The 18,168-nt window shown below is 47.1% G+C and overlaps 2 protein-coding genes across 4 annotated transcripts in view; both read left to right on the top strand.

Moving 5' to 3' along the window:
- wdr62 (WD repeat domain 62) overlaps positions 1-12,928 on the top strand; it is a 64,443-nt gene extending 51,515 nt beyond the window's left edge. Inside the window, exons 27-31 of one of the 2 annotated variants that reach the window (XM_036961262.1) lie at positions 1,156-1,261; positions 3,050-3,116; positions 9,046-9,177; positions 9,508-10,472; positions 11,212-12,928. In XM_036961262.1, the coding sequence (XP_036817157.1) occupies positions 1,156-1,261; positions 3,050-3,116; positions 9,046-9,177; positions 9,508-10,472; positions 11,212-11,466 (1,525 nt within the window). In that variant the 3' untranslated portion in view covers positions 11,467-12,928. The remainder of the gene's footprint in view (positions 1-1,155; positions 1,262-3,049; positions 3,117-9,045; positions 9,178-9,507; positions 10,473-11,211) is intronic. The other variant, XM_036961263.1, reaches the window with a different exon arrangement.
- A 594-nt stretch (positions 12,929-13,522) lies between these two features.
- Positions 13,523-18,168, top strand: part of LOC110503257 (protein Atg16l2) — a 62,166-nt gene continuing 57,520 nt past the window's right edge. For both annotated transcript variants that reach the window (XM_036962084.1, XM_036962083.1), the window contains exons 1-2: positions 13,523-13,886; positions 16,818-16,887. In XM_036962084.1, coding sequence (XP_036817979.1) covers positions 13,730-13,886; positions 16,818-16,887 — 227 coding nt within the window. In that variant the 5' untranslated portion in view covers positions 13,523-13,729. The remainder of the gene's footprint in view (positions 13,887-16,817; positions 16,888-18,168) is intronic.

Here is an 18,168-nt window from a genome sequence, read left to right as displayed (position 1 = left end):
AGTCACACCTCCCCCCTGCCTCCCTCAGTCACACCTCCCCCCCTGCCTCCCTCAGTCACACCTCCCCCCTGCCTCCCTCAGTCACACCTCCCCCCCTGCCTCCCTCAGTCACACCTCCCCCTGCCTCCCTCAGTCACACCCCCCCCGCCTCCCTCAGTCACACCCCCCCTGCCTCCTTCAGTCACACCTCCCCCCTGCCTCCCTCAGTCACACCTCCCCCTGCCTCCCTCAGTCACACCTCCCCCTGCCTCCCTCAGTCACACCCCCCCCTGCCTCCCTCAGTCACACCCCCCCTGCCTCCCTCAGTCATACCTGCCTCCCTCAGTCACACCTCCCCCCTGCTTCCCTCAGTCACACCTCCCCCCTGCCTCCCTCAGTCACACCTCCCCCCTGCCTCCCTCAGTCACACCTCCCCCCCTGCCTCCCTCAGTCACACCTCCCCCCCTGCCTCCCTCAGGCACACCTCCCCCCCTGCCTCCCTCAGTCACACCCCCCTCTCTGTCACACCTCCCCCCCTCTCTCCCTCAGTCACACCCCCCCTGCCTCAGTCACACCCCCCCTGCCTCAGTCACACCCCCCCCTGCCTCAGTCACACCTCCCCCTGCCTCCCTCAGTCACACCCCCCCCCCCCCGCCTCAGTCACACTTCCCCCCTGCCTCCCTCAGTCACACTTCCCCCCCTGCCTCCCTCAGTCACACTTCCCCCCCTGCCTCCCTCAGTCACACTTCCCCCCTGCCTCCCTCAGTCACACTTCCCCCCTGCCTCCCTCAGTCACACTTCCCCCCTGCCTCCCTCAGTCACACTTCCCCCCCTGCCTCCCTCAGTCACACTTCCCCCCCTGCCTCCCTCAGTCACACTTCCCCCCCTGCCTCAGTCACACTTCCCCCCCTGCCTCGGTCACACCCCCCCCTGCCTCCCTCGGTCACACCCCCCCTGCCTCCCTCGGTCACACCCCCCCTGCCTCCCTCGGTCACACCCCCCCTGCCTCCCTCGGTCACACCTCCCCCTGTATTGATGCAGTGTGCGGTTAATATTCACATACATCACTGACGTGTGTCCAGGAGTATCAAGATATACTGTATATTGATTCAATCATGCAATGTGTACTTGTTTAGTTTTTAAAACCTGTCCTAATTCTTATCCGTGGCGTGTTAGTGGTCCTGGTTCTGCCCTGCGTCCTGCTCCTCTCCCGCCCAGCATCACTGAGGAGCCCAGCAGCCAGTCCTCACCTGACCCGACCCCCAGCCTCAACACTACTCAGGTACTGGCCTGTTCCTCACTTATCTTGTTCGCTGATTCCTCCGCCCAAAATGTGAGGAGGATCTGGTGGATCACGATGTGAATATTGGCCTTCGTTAGGATACAGAGTGGCAGGAGATTTCTCCCGGAGTATTGCTCATTGGTTTAAAGGCCCAGTGCAGAATAATTCCTGTGTTTTTATATATATATTTTCACAATGAGGTTGGAATAATTCTGTGAAATTGTGATAAATGGCCTTTTTCGTGTAAGAGCTGTTTGAAAAGACAGCCTGAAATTTCTGCCCGTTTTTGGTGGGATGGAGTTTTTGGCCTGCCTGATGACATCACTAGGTGGTAAATGAGTTAGTAGACCAATAAGAGAGTTCCAAGCCAGAGTTCCAAGCCAGAGTTCCAAGCCAGAGTTCCAAGCCAGAGTTCCAAGCCAGAGTTCCAAGCCAGAGTTCCAAGCCAGAGTTCCAAGCCAGAGTTCCAAGCCAGAGTTCCAAGCCAGAGTTCCAAACCTCTACTAATAACAGCTAGTTGTCCGATTTCCTCTCCCTACTCCCAGACAGTCCTAGCAAAATTTGCTATTTGCTAAGAAGCTATTTTTGTTTTCAATTAAAATTGTCAAAAAACAGTCTTAGTAAGGTACTTGTTACCCATCAATTCTGACATTGAGATAAAAAAGTATATACTGTTACATTGGACCTATAATTGTCTTAATCTACCAATCATTTCCCACAACACCTTCCCCCACGTGTCTTGTGCATCTGTTCTATCGGCCCAAAGTTTCAGCTTGAGACTCTTACTGGGAACATTTTCCCCGCAAACGCGACACACATCGACCAGACTTTTATTTAAAAAAAAATGTTTTACTCCTTTTTCTCTCCAATTTCCTGGTCTCCAATTGTTGTAGTAGCTACTATCTTGTCTCATCGCTACAACTCCCGTAGGGGCTCGGGAGAGACGAAGGTTGAAAGTCATGCGTCCTCCGATACACAACCCAACCAAGCCGCACTGCTTCTTAACACAGCGCGCATCCAACCCGGAAGCCAGCCGCACCAATGCGCCGGAGGAAACACCGTGCACCTGGCCACCTTGGTTAGCGCGCACTGCGCCCGGCCCGCCACAGGAGTCGCTGGTGCGCGATGAGACAAGGACACCCCTACCGACCAAGCCCTCCCTAACCCGGACGACGCTAGGCCAATTGTGCGTCGCCCCACGGACCTCCCGGTCGCGGCCGGTTACGACAGAGCCTGGGCGCGAACCCCAGGGACTCTGATGGCACAGCTGGCGCTGCAGTACAGCGCCCTTAACCACTGCGCCACCCGGGAGGCCCCTCGACCACAGATTTTAGGGGGGTAGTCTTTGTTCCTCTCGTGAAGCCATTCGTTAGTTAGCTATGTCCTTTGCTAGTTGGAAGGTAGGACCTATTGTATTCTTCTCCCTTTGAGGTTAGAGGGAATGTTTTTTTTGCTAGCACACCACAAGTTCCTACCCAAGTCCTGCCTCCATTTGGAGCCACGCCTCACTGTCGTGTGATTCGCTAAAATTAAATGATGCCAAATACTTTACTCAGTGAGGTCATTCACAAATAATTCCATGGTCACTCCCACTAAGACCAATTTTGAATGGTTGATTTTACCAGGCTTATAGCCACTGAGCGAGGTTAGTTCCTCACCAACACGCAGAACACAAAGATACACATCAGGGGCCCGATCCTAAGCTGAGATGCAAATCATATTTTGATGTTAATCTCCCATAAAAGTTCATGAAAGTCACTGAAGATGTTTTTTTTTTGCTATCTACAGGCTAACTCCAAGCAGTTTGTCGTGAGCAGTACTACAGAATCTGTTCAAGAGGAGAACCAGACCCCTGGTGAGTACTCGTCTAGAGGTAGACTGATGTGGTGTAGGGTTTCCAGTTCGGAGGAAAATGTGGAGCCGGATTTTTAAAATTTACCGGGTGTTTTTAAGAAATGTATCGGGACATGTTAACGCATTAGGGTGTCGTGTTAACGCATTAGGGTGTCGTGTTAATGTATTAGGGTGTCGTGTTAACGCATTAGGGTGTCGTGTTAGCGCATTAGGGTGTCGTGTTAACGCATTAGGGTGTCGTGTTAACGCGTTAGGGTGTCGTGTTAACGCGTTAGGGTGTCGTGTTAACGCATTAGGGTGTCGTGTTAACGTGTTAGGGTGTCGTGTCAACGCATTAGGGTGTCGTGTCAACGCATTAGGGTGTCGTGTCAACGCATTAGGGTGTCGTGTTAACGCGTTAGGGTGTCGTGTTAACGCGTTAGGGTGTCGTGTCAACGCGTTAGGGTGTCGTGTCAACGCATTAGGGTGTCGTGTCAACGCATTAGGGTGTCGTGTCAACGCATTAGGGTGTCGTGTCAACGCATTAGGGTGTCGTGTCAACGCATTAGGGTGTCGTGTCAACGCATTAGGGTGTCGTGTCAACGCATTAGGGTGTCGTGTTAACGCATTAGGGTGTCGTGTCAACGCATTAGGGTGTCGTGTTAACGCGTTAGGGTGTCGTGTTAACGCATTAGGGTGTCGTGTTAACGCATTAGGGTGTCGTGTTAACGCATTAGGGTGTCGTGTTAACGCGTTAGGGTGTCGTGTTAACGCGTTAGGGTGTCGTGTTAACGCATTAGGGTGTCGTGTCAACGCATTAGGGTGTCGTGTTAACGCATTAGGGTGTCGTGTTAACGCATTAGGGTGTCGTGTTAACGCGTTAGGGTGTCGTGTTAACGCGTTAGGGTGTCGTGTTAACGCATTAGGGTGTCGTGTCAACGCATTAGGGTGTCGTGTCAACGCATTAGGGTGTCGTGTCAACGCATTAGGGTGTCGTGTTAACGCATGAGGGTGTCGTGTTAACGCATGAGGGTGTCGTGTCAACGCATTAGGGTGTCGTGTCAACGCATTAGGGTGTCGTGTTAACGTATTAGGGTGTCGTGTTAACGCATTAGGGTGTCGTGTTAACGCGTTAGGGTGTCGTGTTAACGCGTTAGGGTGTCGTGTTAACGCGTTAGGGTGTCGTGTTAACGCGTTAGGGTGTCGTGTTAACGCGTTAGGGTGTCGTGTTAACGCGTTAGGGTGTCGTGTTAACGCATTAGGGTGTCGTGTTAACGCGTTAGGGTGTCGTGTTAACGCGTTAGGGTGTCGTGTTAACGCGTTAGGGTGTCGTGTTAACGCATGAGGGTGTCGTGTCAACGCATTAGGGTGTCGTGTCAACGCATTAGGGTGTCGTGTCAACGCATTAGGGTGTCGTGTCAACGCATTAGGGTGTCGTGTCAACGCATTAGGGTGTCGTGTCAACGCGTTAGGGTGTCGTGTTAACGCGTTAGGGTGTCGTGTTAACGCGTTAGGGTGTCGTGTTAACGCGTTAGGGTGTCGTGTTAACGCGTTAGGGTGTCGTGTTAACGCGTTAGGGTGTCGTGTTAACGCGTTAGGGTGTCGTGTTAACGCATTAGGGTGTCGTGTTAACGCATTAGGGTGTCGTGTTAACGCATTAGGGTGTCGTGTTAACGCATTAGGGTGTCGTGTTAACGCATTAGGGTGTCGTGTTAACGCATTAGGGTGTCGTGTTAACGCATTAGGGTGTCGTGTTAACGCATTAGGGTGTCGTGTCAACGCATTAGGGTGTCGTGTCAACGCATTAGGGTGTCGTGTCAACGCATTAGGGTGTCGTGTCAACGCGTTAGGGTGTCGTGTTAACGCGTTAGGGTGTCGTGTTAACGCGTTAGGGTGTCGTGTTAACGCGTTAGGGTGTCGTGTTAACGCGTTAGGGTGTCTTGTTAACGCGTTAGGGTGTCGTGTTAACGCATTAGGGTGTCGTGTCAACGCATTAGGGTGTCGTGTCAACGCATTAGGGTGTCGTGTCAACGCATTAGGGTGTCGTGTCAACGCATTAGGGTGTCGTGTCAACGCATTAGGGTGTCGTGTCAACGCATTAGGGTGTCGTGTCAACGCATTAGGGTGTCGTGTCAACGCATTAGGGTGTCGTGTCAACGCATTAGGGTGTCGTGTCAACGCATTAGGGTGTCGTGTCAACGCATTAGGGTGTCGTGTCAACGCATTAGGGTGTCGTGTCAACGCATTAGGGTGTCGTGTTAACGCATTAGGGTGTCGTGTCAACGCATTAGGGTGTCGTGTCAACGCATTAGGGTGTCGTGTCAACGCATTAGGGTGTCGTGTCAACGCATTAGGGTGTCGTGTCAACGCATTAGGGTGTCGTGTCAACGCATTAGGGTGTCGTGTCAACGCATTAGGGTGTCGTGTCAACGCATTAGGGTGTCGTGTCAACGCATTAGGGTGTCGTGTCAACGCATTAGGGTGTCGTGTCAACGCATTAGGGTGTCGTGTCAACGCATTAGGGTGTCGTGTCAACGCATTAGGGTGTCGTGTCAACGCATTAGGGTGTCGTGTCAACGCATTAGGGTGTCGTGTTAACGCATTAGGGTGTCGTGTTAACGTGTTAGGGTGTCGTGTTAACGCATTAGGGTGTCAACCCACCCTGCTCAAAATCACATTTTAGATGATTTGTAATTCATTTTAACGGAGTAGAAATTAGCCTGTAAAGTTGTACTGAAGTCGAATGATGTTCTTATACCAACGTGACAGGTTTTTCTGAAAAGCAAAACACAGTCTGCTGCATCTTCATCCTGCTATAAATTATTATATTAATATTATTCAAATATAATATTTGCAAATGACTTGTCCTAAAGGCTATTTGTATTAACATTTTTAAATAATAAATAACAAAACACAGCTATTTTCAAATTGTCATTAGGCCTAATAGATAGCATAACATGGCTGTCTACGAACACCAGGGCCGGCCGGTCGGTCATGGCTAGAAGGGATCCAACTTTTGTCAAAATAACGTCAGATTTGACTTTTCATAGCAGGTTAGGAGAATTAGGTTAAAGTTAGGAAAAGGATTAGGGTTAGCTAAAATGCCTTCTAGCCAGGACCGGGTTAGGGTTAGCTAAAACGCCTTCTAGCCAGGACCGGGTTAGGGTTAGCTAAAACACCTTCTAGCCAGGACCGGGTTAGGGTTAGCTAAAACGCCTTCTAGCCAGGACCGGATTAGGGTTAGCTAAAACGCCTTCTAGCCAGGACCGGGTTAGGGTTAGCTAAAACGCCTTCTAGCCAGGACCGGGTTAGGGTTAGCTAAAACGCCTTCTAGCCAGGACCGGATTAGGGTTAGCTAAAACGCCTTCTAGCCAGGACCGGGTTAGGGTTAGCTAAAACGCCTTCTAGCCAGGACCGGGTTAGGGTTAGCTAAAACGCCTTCTAGCCAGGACCGGGTTAGGGTTAGCTAAAACGCCTTCTAGCCAGGACCGGGTTAGGGTTAGCTAAAACGCCTTCTAGCCAGGACCGGGTTAGGGTTAGCTAAAACGCCTTCTAGCCAGGACCGGGTTAGGGTTAGCTAAAACGCCTTCTAGCCAGGACCGGATTAGGGTTAGCTAAAACGCCTTCTAGCCAGGACCGGGTTAGGGTTAGCTAAAACGCCTTCTAGCCAGGACCGGGTTAGGGTTAGCTAAAACGCCTTCTAGCCAGGACCGGGTTAGGGTTAGCTAAAACGCCTTCTAGCCAGGACCGGGCCGCCCTGCTCCCCATTTCCGCTGCTGTACAGCACCAGAAATAAAATAAATTATCAAATACATTTTGGACAATCATATTCAATATGTAAATAAGCCAAATTCATTCAGACTGGTTCATTGAGAGAGCGCTTGTTTTACAGTGCTCCTGTGAAATAAGGCCACCTAAATTCCCTGTTTTAGGTCAGTTATGATCACCACTTTATTTTAAGAATGTGAAATGTCAGAATAATAGTAGAGAGAATTATTTATTTCAGCTTTTATTTCTTTCATCACATTCCCAGAGGGTCAGAAGTTTACATACACTCAATTAGTATTTGGTAGCATTGCCTTTATATTGCTAAACTTGGGTCAAATGTTTTGGGTAGCCTTCCACAAGCTTCCCACAATAAGTTGGGTGAATTTTGTCCCGTTCCTCCTGACAGAGCTGGTGTAACTGAGTCAGGTTTGTGTCTCCTTGCTCACACACAATTCTTCAGTTCTGCCCACAAATTATCTATAGGATGATGTCAGGGCTTTGTGATGGCCACTCCAATATCTTGACTTTGTTGTCCTTTAGCCATTTTGCCACAACTATGGAAGTATTCTTGGGGTCATTGTCCATTTGGAAGACCCATTTGCGACCAAGTTTTAACTTCCTGACTGATGTCCTTGAGATGTTGCTTCAATATATCCACATAATTTTCCTGCCTCATGACGCCATCTATTTTGTGAAATGCACCAGTCCCTCCTGCAGCAAAGCACCCCCACAACATGATGCTGCCACCCCCGTGCTTCACGGTTGGGATGGTGTTTTTCGGCTTGCAATCCTCCCCCCTTTTTTTTCCTCCAAACATAACGATGGTCATTATGGCCAAACAGTTATATTTTTGTTTCATCAGACCAATGTCAATTAGCCTATCAGAAGCTTGACGTCACTGAATAATCTCAACTGAAGTCACCAATTGCTCATGACACACAATATTACTCTATCAAGCCATTCCAAATGTTGATACTATACATGACACAGGCAAGGAATATGTCGATCTGGCCTAGGGCAGCAGCAGAACTACTAGGACTGGGCCCGACGAACACAATCATTGGCCTCTAATTTACTTGACTGTGGCGGTGGTCTGCTCAAAGTGAGCCACTGCTATTGGGAAGTTAAAACTGTCCAACTCCTTGGAGCAGCGTGATGCACATCAGCCTCGCTACTTTGTCCTCAAGAAGGAGGGATCTTGAGGCTGTCTTTACTAGTTTGGAGAACGAGTCTCCTCTCGGCTGGCACACTGGAACTGGGGATAATCACTGTTATTTTATTTTTCTCCAGGACAATTTGGCCGGCAACAAGTTTATGTATCGGCTTTAAATGTTTTGAAACGACCAAAAGCCAGAATTTACTGGCTACCACCACCCTGATGTGGTGGATGCTGTAGTGAGTGTGGGTATAAACCTGTCATCTCTCGGGTCTGTTGGTTGCTAGAATAATCGTCCAGAACCATCCAGTGGGGTTAAGGTCTGATGTGGGCTTGTCTGTCTGCTAGCTGGTTGATGGTCTGTCTGCTGGTTGATGGTCTGTCTGCTGGCTGGTTGATGGTCTGTCTGCTGGTTGATGGTCTGTCTGTCTGCTGGCTGGTTGATGGTCTGTCTGCTGGTTGATGGTCTGTCTGTCTGCTGGCTGGTTGATGGTCTGTCTGCTGGTTGATGGTCTGTCTGTCTGCTGGCTGGTTGATGGTCTGTCTGCTGGTTGATGGTCTGTCTGTCTGCTGGCTGGTTGATGGTCTGTCTGCTGGTTGATGGTCTGTCTGCTGGTTGATGGTCTGTCTGCTGGTTGATGGTCTGTCTGTCTGCTGGCTGGTTGATGGTCTGTCTGCCTGCTGGCTGGTTGATGGTCTGTCTGCTGGTTGATGGTCTGTCTGCTGGTTGATGGTCTGTCTGTCTGCTGGCTGGTTGATGGTCTGTCTGTCTGTCTGTCTGTCTGCTGGTTGATGGTCTGTCTGTCTGTCTGTCTGCTGGCTGGTTGATGGTCTGTCTGTTTGTCTGTCTGCTGGCTGGTTGATGGTCTGTCTGTTTGTCTGTCTGCTGGTCTGTCTGTCTGTCTGCTGGTTGATGGTCTGTCTGTTTGTCTGTCTGCTGGTCTGTCTGCTGGTTGATGGTCTGTCTGTCTGCTGGTTGATGGTCTGTCTGTCTGCCCGCTGGTTGACTGTTGCTGTAACAATCCAGTGAGGGGTGCGGAGTGTCATCCAACGTCTTTAAAGAGGCGCTCCTCTTCGGTCCAGCAGACTCCCCAACCCCGCCATCCCCTACGCAGCCGCAAAACCATAGCTGTTCTACACTGGAGAGACACTCTGGGAGGTGTGTGTGTGGTCGATCCACAACAGCATTGATTGTAACTCACCTTGTGTTATGGGATAGCTAGACTTGGTTCTCTGTATCCTTGTCTCCATCTCTCTCTGGGGTTCCACTGGTGCTGGCAGCCTGCTCTGATGTATAAATCAACACGGGGTGATAATCTGGTTTCTAGGATGCAATGTGAGACTTTATGTTACAATAAACCAGCATTTCTCCCATCCTGGTCCTGGGGACCCAACGATGTGTACTACGTCCCCTAGGATCAGGATGGGAGAAACAGTGGAGTAAATAACCCTGAATGTCATTGACCTGCTGTCTTTCTGTTCCGACCAGATGTGCCCGATAAAACCCTGAGGTCTCAGTCTAGTGGTCCATCATCATCATCCAGCTCCACCCTCAAACCCTCCCAGCCCGGCCTGGACAAGGAGCCCCTGACCCGGCTGCCTCGCCAGCGTTACATGGGCACCACCACCAGCTCCAGAGCCAAGAGGTCCCAGGGTGAGGGCCTGAACATCTCCCCGACTGAGGAGCACCCTGCTGGGGGCAAGATCATGGAGGCGAGAGCCTCATCCCCCCAGGACCTCCAGAACATTACAGACCCGGAGTGCAAGGAGAATCTGCCGCCCCCTGTAGTCCAGCCCCCTGTAGTCCCGCCACCTGTAGTCCAGCCCCCTGTATCCCACACCACCACCCCTTCCTCAGTGGAGCCTCCTGCTCCTGCCAGCCAGCCTCCCTCCGTCCCTCCTTCTCCTGCGGGGAACCACAGAGCCAGAGCAGCTCTCCACCTGGACCTGGCTGTGCCCTCTGATCCCCCCACCCCAACCTTCCCTCTGGCCTCCCACAAGTCCCAGAGGAGGTTTGGAGACTCGACCCGTCCGACCCGCCACGCCTTGGTCACCCCAACTGAGATGCGTTCTCTTGGGAAGGAGGCGAAGAGGTGCCTCCGTAACATGGAGGACAGCTTGGGGCCATGGGGAGGATTACCAGGGTTCCGCAGCAGCCCAGCCCCCACCACGTCTCCGGCCTCCACCACGTCTCCGGCCCCCCATCTGTGCCCAACCCTCCCTCAGGCCCAGCTCACTGAGAACCCCTCCCATCTGCCCCAGCTGCAGCAGGCTAGCGACAGTCCTGTGTCTGGTTCTGCCTGTTCCTTCCCTCTCCACGGTGACTCTGGTCTCCACGGTGACTCTGGTCTCCACGGTGACTCTGTAGAGGAAACCCTGAACCTTCAGATGTGTCACCAGGTGGCCAACGAGTTGAGGCACACCATGAGAAGAGCCGTCACATTCTACAACAAGGTCAGATTACAAACGTATTCAAAATGATATTCACTAGCTTTTCAAAGATTCACGTGTTATCAAGATTTAACGAGCCTGGCCCAACATTTCATCTGAGCCTTTATTCTTTCAAAGGGATACTGCTGATTTTGAGATATTTCAGTCATTTCTCTACTTACCCGGAGAGTCAGAACTCATGGATAGCATTTTTTTTTTATCTCTGCGTGCAGTTTGGAGATGGAAGTTAGCATGTCGTTAGCTTAGCGCAAATGCAGTTTGGAGATGGAAGTTAGCATGTCGTTAGCTTAGCGCAAATGCAGTTTGGAGATGGAAGTTAGCATGTCGTTAGCTTAGCGCAAATGCAGTTTGGAGATGGAAGTTAGCATGTCGTTAGCTTAGCGCAAATGCAGTTTGGAGAGTAGCATGACGTTAGCTTAGCGCAAATGCTTTTAGTATCCCGGTAACAGTAGCCAGCTCCTCTCAAAAGCAGGGGCATAAACTGTCTAACTACTCAAACTGGGTGGTTGGTCATTTATAGTCTTACAAAGCTATACATAGTAATTGATATTTTATACATTTTTTGTTCATCTCACTGATAATCATAAGATAGCAGATTCTATCCGCTTCCTCATTCTTTGCCCGTTCCCGTTCCGTCACATAGAGTTCGCAACATATCTGTCCCATTATGGCGTCAGAGAACACGGACACCACCATTGAGACCGATACAACGTTGTCTGTCTCTCTCTCTGTTCTCTCACAGGTCTGCTGTATGACAGACAGCCCAGAGCAGCAGGGCCAGATGTCGGCCATTTTAAAAGAGGCCTTTTGTGTGGCTCAGACGGAGCTGGCCTCTGTGTTTCCTTCGGGTCAGACGTCAGCAGCAGGTCACAGCGCCCCCTGTCCCCTGGAGGACTCTCCAGGTCGCCAGCTGAGAGACGACCGGACCGTGGCTCTATTGGAGAAATACTCTGAGATGCTGCTGTTCATTGCTGAGAAGAAGATGGACAGTAGCTAGTTGATGGGTTTGACTAGATGGGATGCCCCGCTAATATCAGAAGTTACTTTTCGTAGCAGGTTAGGGGAATTAAGTTAAGGTTAGGAAAAGTTATCCCTGGACGCGACTCGAATATGCACGTTTTAACAGACATGAACCTAGCTGATGGAGGATGAGACAAGACGTCCTTACGTGAAGCAAATATTAACTAACCAGATGTGAGCAATTAGATGCTTTCACTTCTCACCAGACGGTTTTCAATAGCATCCTGTCTCTTCTAACCAGACCGTCTTCAATAGCATCCTGTCTCTTCTCACCAGACTGTTTTCAATAGCGTCCTGTCCCTTCTAACCAGACTGTCTTCAATAGCATCCTGTCTCTTCTAACCAGACCGTCTTCAATAGCATCCTGTCTCTTCTCACCAGACTGTTTTCAATAGCATCCTGTCCCTTTTAACCAACAGCACCTTTTTAAAACCTGACCAGACGACTGACTCTGTATATTAGAATGTTTAATTAGATTCGTTTTAAACCCCAAACTTTCAGTGAAATGTTTAGCACCTCATTAGAGACCGACTGAAATAAGGCACTGGTAAATACATGCTTCACAATCTAGTTTAAAGTCTCCAAATTGTTTAAAAATCTTTTAGCTTTGTCTTATTTTCCTATTTATCTTAATTAATGGATGTTTTATTTCACGTTTTCTTTCTTTTTGCTTATTACTTTAATTGAAAGCTCTTTGTTTTGTTGTCTGTCTTTTTTTGTGTGTGTTTTGGTAGCTGTTGTCATTCTTCGATTTATTTAGCTCACAAAAGCATCTCAAAGTAGAAGTGCTGATCTAGGATCAGTTTATCATTTTAGATGCATTGTGGGTTTTATTTTTTTATTTTTATGAATACGATCACATTAGACAGATCCTAGATCAGCACTCCTTCTCTTGGATGCTTTGTGGCTACGAGCCCAGGTCCTTAACCCCATTCCGTATCTAACCTTGTAGCCATGGTAACGCTTTATTTTAAAACATGATCTATTTTGAGCGTCAAAGCAGTCAACGAGGAGTCATTCAGCCACAACCAAAGTGACCTGCTTTAATCAGTGTTTACATTTGAATCTCTTATTATTATGGTCTGTTTCTTTTTGACCTGTCCAGGTATTTGTGTACCAGGTTATGTTTTGCTAGTTGATACTGAGTTCTCTCTATCCAAGCAGTCAAGTCGAAGTTCAGTATTAGTGTGTTTTCCGCTTGCTTCCTATTGAGGTTGGAGCCAACAGGCACTAGTGTTAAGGGCTCTATTATGTTAAAGCCTGTGGAATCAGATGGGTAGAATAGTCTCACCGTCACCTGCAGTGTTTTGTACAGTTCCCCTGTGGTGTTTCACCTGTGTATGTACATTATTTGTAATATTTTTACTTTTCTGCTTTTGCATTCATACAAAATGTATATTTTACTAAGAATGTGTAATAAAGTTTTTTTTTACATATTGCTTTGTGTGTTCTCCATATAACAACCAGCTTTAATGTGGAACCCACGGGGGGGGGGGGGGGGGGGGGGGGGGGGGACTAGGAACAGATGAAGGTCTGGAGAATGTCTGGCAGAGGAACGCTCCCAACGTCTGCAGAGGAGGGCCCTGGAGAACATCTGTGGAGACAAAATTTAAAGACGGAATCAGGGTGCCATCTTTGAAGAGAACTGCTGGAGGCAGTCTTGGGGGGGGGGGGGGTTTAATTCAATCTCCTTTGAAATCTAGGCCAATTGCTCATTCTCTTGATTCAGTCATGCACTTTTCTGTTGGTCCATATGTATAAATTATTTTAGAGTAGTGCTGCGTTGAGGTGCTATTCGGGAACTAGGAATCTCCGAATGTTCCGACTTGAGAACTGGTTGACTGCAGCATGTGAATAACTACAACCAGTTAGCAAGTCGGAAGTTTCCCGAGTAGCAGATGAACGTGGCATAGATAGTGGGGAGTTTGACAGTGGTCACACAAACAGATTTTAATTGGCATTGTACTTCAGCACGGGCGTGTCCTGCCCCAACATGTTTTCAATGACGATAATGACGATTCCAGTCTGACTCAGGAAAATAATGGTAAGTCGCATCTGATTGGATAGGAAACTTGTTGTTCGCCGGACCGCCTGGCACTTCCATGTTGACAGCCGAGCCAGTCTCGGTAGAGATTTTATTGAAATGGAAAGTTAATAAATGTTTCTCTGATACACAATAGACTAAACTATTTGGCAATGCCGTTTAGTAACAGCCTAAATTGCTGTAGGACTAGTCTATCATGGCGGCGCTAGGAGCGGAACGTGGCGAGGCGTCTAAAGTCGAAGAAAAGATAAACACCCAGAAGACGGCCGACTCATGGAAACGTCATATCATCCGCCAACTCAAACATCGGGATAAGTATCAGAAGGCGATGTTTCAAGATGTCATACTGGCATGTATGTACAAGTTCTTTGCTGAAGGTCTTGTGTAAAAAAAAAAATATATATATATATATATATATATATTGTAGTATTCTTTCAGATGGCCTTAAAAAAGCTTAATTAAGCCAGATTCATTTTCCGATTCAAAGAAGTTCTAGAGATACTGCCATGCTGCAACAATAGATAGCTCGGTTTCAATTTAATTGGAGACAGATTTTCATGCGAATACTATAGAATCCGATTTTTTATTTTTTTTAAGAGTGAATTTTCCCACCAGTGTTGACACCAAATTAACTTTTTTTGCGGATAAAATCAGTGCGTGATGACGTAGGGCACACACAATGTAGGCCTACCTTTTTGCTTACGTTTTCATGTACCTATTAAAAATCTAAAATTCAATGTTTCCATCGCATTTTCAACTCTACGTTATAGTTTTGTCACAAACTGTTGCGTTAAATAGCAAGTGTGCCGACTCTGGTCTTGGTTCGTGGTCTCCAGCCCAACCGCTCACAGATACAGTGCTGGTAGGCTAGTCTACATTATGACATTATTATGGATAAAAGTGAGAATATTTGTCAAATGGCTGTCAAGCATCGTGTCACCAGGATATGACCCTCTATTTATTGGAAAGGAGCATCAAGATCACAGTGCACATTCACCATCCTGTGAAGTTCATCTATGAATTTAACATATCCTATTAAACTGCATGGTTTCCTGATTTGTAGTGGGAAGACCACACACCATATCATATCATGTGACTCTAATTGTACTTCTGTTTGATGGGTTAATGATGGGTTCTGTTTGATGGGTTATTATATCAATATTTGCCCATAAGGACGTTGCCATCGCAATTTATTAAGTTTACCCACACAAATATCCCACCATTTCGAACTAACAAATAATCTATCAGCAGTTGTGAAACTGTACCATCAAAGCTGTCATGTTTTTTTTTTTTTAATATGGGAAGACTTTACCTTGCATAAAGACTGTGGATGGAAACGTGGTTTAATGTAACAAAAATGAATGTAGCCAGGTTTCCATCCAATTGGCAACAGGTTTTCATGCGAATATTATTAAATCTGCAAAAAAACAATATTTGCAATTTCTCACCAGAGATGTTTCCATCAAATTGACTTGTTGGTGGTAAACGTGTGATGATGTAGTGCACAGGGGGAAAAAAAATCCCATTTATTGAATATAAAACAAACAAATTAACTGCATTTCCATCACATTTTCAACTCTACTGAAGGTTGTCACGCCCCCCCCCCCCCCCCCCCCCCCCCCCCCCCGCCAAAAAAAATGTGTGTTATATAGCGAGTGTGCCGACTTTAGTATTGAGCTACAGCCAACAGCTGGCACATACAGTACAGTAGTCAACATGATGAGATTATTATGGACAAAAGAGCAAGTTATTTGTATTTGTCAAACTGCAGCCAAGCATCGATGATGTGTGGCCGTCTCTGTAATTATGAATTTGTTCTTATGGCCTCCCGAGTGGTGCAGTGGTCTAAGGCGCGTCATCGCAGTGCTATCTGCGCCACTAGACATCCTGGTTCGAGTCCTGTCTTTGTCGCAGCTGGCCCGTGACCGGATTTGGGCCATCGCGCTCTAGTGACTCCTGTGGCGGGCCGGGCGCATGCACGCTGACATGACCGCCAGTTATTTCCGCCGACACAGTGTTTCCTCCGACACATTGGTGTGGTTGGCTTCTGGGTTAAGTGGGCAGTGCAGCTTGGTTGGGTCGTGTTACGGGAGGATGGACGGCTCTCGACCTTCGCTTCTCCCAAGTCTGTACGGGAGTTGAAGCAACAAGACTGTGACTACCAATTGGATACCACCAAAAAGGGGTAAACCCCCCCCCAAAAAAATGATTTTGTTCGTAAAAAAAAAAAGGATGGCTACTTTGAAGAATCTCATATAAAATATATTTTGATTTGTTTAACATTTTTTTGGTTACTATTTAATGTGATATTTCATAGTTGTGATGTCTTCACTATTTTTCTACAATATAGAAAATAGTAAAAATAAAGAAAAACCCTTGAATGAGTAGGTGTGTAAAAACGTTTTACTGGTACTCTATATAAATTTGATATTTCAGTGGTTTTTTTATATATATATGTAACAGTATAGCTTCCGTTCCTCTCCTCGCCCTAACCTGGGCTTGAACCAGGGACCCTCCGCACACATCAATAACTGACACCCACGAAGCATCGTTACCCATCGCTCCACAAAAGCCGCGGCCCTTGCAGAGCAAGGGGGAACCACTACTTCAAGGTCTCAGAGCGAGTGACGTCACCGATTGAAACGCTACTAGCGCGCACCACCGCTAACTAGCTAGCCATTTCACATCAGTTACATATACATTTGCAAAAAATGTCTAAAAACCTTTTTTTGCTTTGTCATTATGGGGTATTGTGTGTAGATTGATGAGGGGTAAAACTATTTAATCCATTTTAGAACAAGGCTGTAACGTAACAAAATGTGGAAAACGTCCAGGGGTCTGAATACTTTCCGAATGCACCATATATTGATGTTCTGTGTTCTATAATGGTGTTCTGTGTTCTGTAATGGTGTTCTGTGTTCTGTAATGGTGTTCTGTGTTCTGTAATGGTGTTCTGTGTTCTATAATGGTGTTCTGTGTTCTATAATGGTGTTCTGTGTTCTATAATGGTGTTCTGTAATGGTGTTCTGTGTTCTATAATGGTGTTCTGTGTTCTATAATGGTGTTCTGTAATGGTGTTCTGTGTTCTGTAATGGTGTTCTGTGTTCTATAATGGTGTTCTGTGTTCTGTAATGGTGTTCTGTGTTCTGTAATGGTGTTCTGTGTTCTGTAATGGTGTTCTGTGTTCTATAATGGTGTTCTGTGTTCTATAATGGTGTTCTGTAATGGTGTTCTGTGTTCTATAATGGTGTTCTGTTTTCTATATTTGTGATGTCATCCTACAGATATTAATCTGCTGGAGAGGTCCAATCAGAGAGCCCTCATCACGAAAGGCATCCTGGGATCTGGTTCAAGGTCATTATTACACTAGAAGAATGATGTTGTCAATGTGCTTACTTCTCAATGGACGTATTTAGCTTGTTTTGATGTGTAAGGCCAGGAGTTTCCTACCCCGGAAGAACTCTGCCCTATTGATGTGTGTGATAGAAACCTGTATGGACTATTTCCTGTGACAGATAGTTTGTCCTGTTTGTTAAGTGTCTGTGTGTTTTTGTATTTGTTTGTATTAGGGAATGGGAAACACATTTTAAAGCATTTACATAACTCATAAAACAAAGATAAAACAGTACATCATATAACATTTATTACACCACTACATATCTACAATACAACATGTATAACACCACCATACAACAATATTACAATGTAGGTGTGTGTAGAGTCCGTGTTCTAGCGTGTGTGTGTGTGTGTCTCTTCACAGTCCCCGCTGTTCCATAAGGTGTATGTTTACCTGTTAATTTAAATCTGATTCTACTGTGGAATAGAGTTCCATGTAGTCATGGCTCTGTAGTACTGTGGAATAGAGTTCCATGTAGTCATGGCTCTATGTAGTACTGTGGAATAGAGTTCCATGTAGTCATGGCTCTATGTAGTACTGTGGAATAGAGTTCCATGTAGTCATGGCTCTATGTAGTACTGTGGAATAGAGTTCCATGTAGTCATGGCTCTATGTAGTACTGTGGAATAGAGTTCCATGTAGTCATGGCTCTATGTAGTACTGTGGAATAGAGTTCCATGTAGTCATGGCTCTGTAGTACTGTGGAATAGAGTTCCATGTAGTCATGGCTCTATGTAGTACTGTGGAATAGAGTTCCATGTGGTCATGGCTCTAGGTAGTACTGTGGAATAGAGTTCCATGTAGTCATGGCTCTATGTAGTACTGTGGAATAGAGTTCCATGTAGTCATGGCTCTATGTAGTACTTTGGAATAGAGTTCCATGTAGTCATGGCTCTATGTAGTACTGTGGAATAGAGTTCCATGTAGTCATGGCTCTGTAGTACTGTGGAATAGAGTTCCATGTAGTCATGGCTCTATGTAGTACTGTGGAATAGAGTTCCATGTAGTCATGGCTCCATGTAGTACTGTGGAATAGAGTTCCATGTAGTCATGGCTCTATGTAGTACTGTGGAATAGAGTTCCATGTAGTCATGGCTCTATGTCGTACTGTGGAATAGAGTTCCATGTAGTCATGGCTCTATGTAGTACTGTGGAATAGAGTTCCATGTAGTCATGGCTCTATGTAGTACTGTGGAATAGAGTTCCATGTAGTCATGGCTCTATGTAGTACTGTGGAA

This window comes from Oncorhynchus mykiss, chromosome 24 (genome assembly GCF_013265735.2).
Source record: "Oncorhynchus mykiss isolate Arlee chromosome 24, USDA_OmykA_1.1, whole genome shotgun sequence".
NCBI classification, from domain to species: Eukaryota; Metazoa; Chordata; class Actinopteri; order Salmoniformes; family Salmonidae; genus Oncorhynchus; species Oncorhynchus mykiss.
The sequence above is the reverse complement of the archived record's forward strand: the minus strand, read 5'-3'. Positions and strand labels throughout refer to the sequence as shown.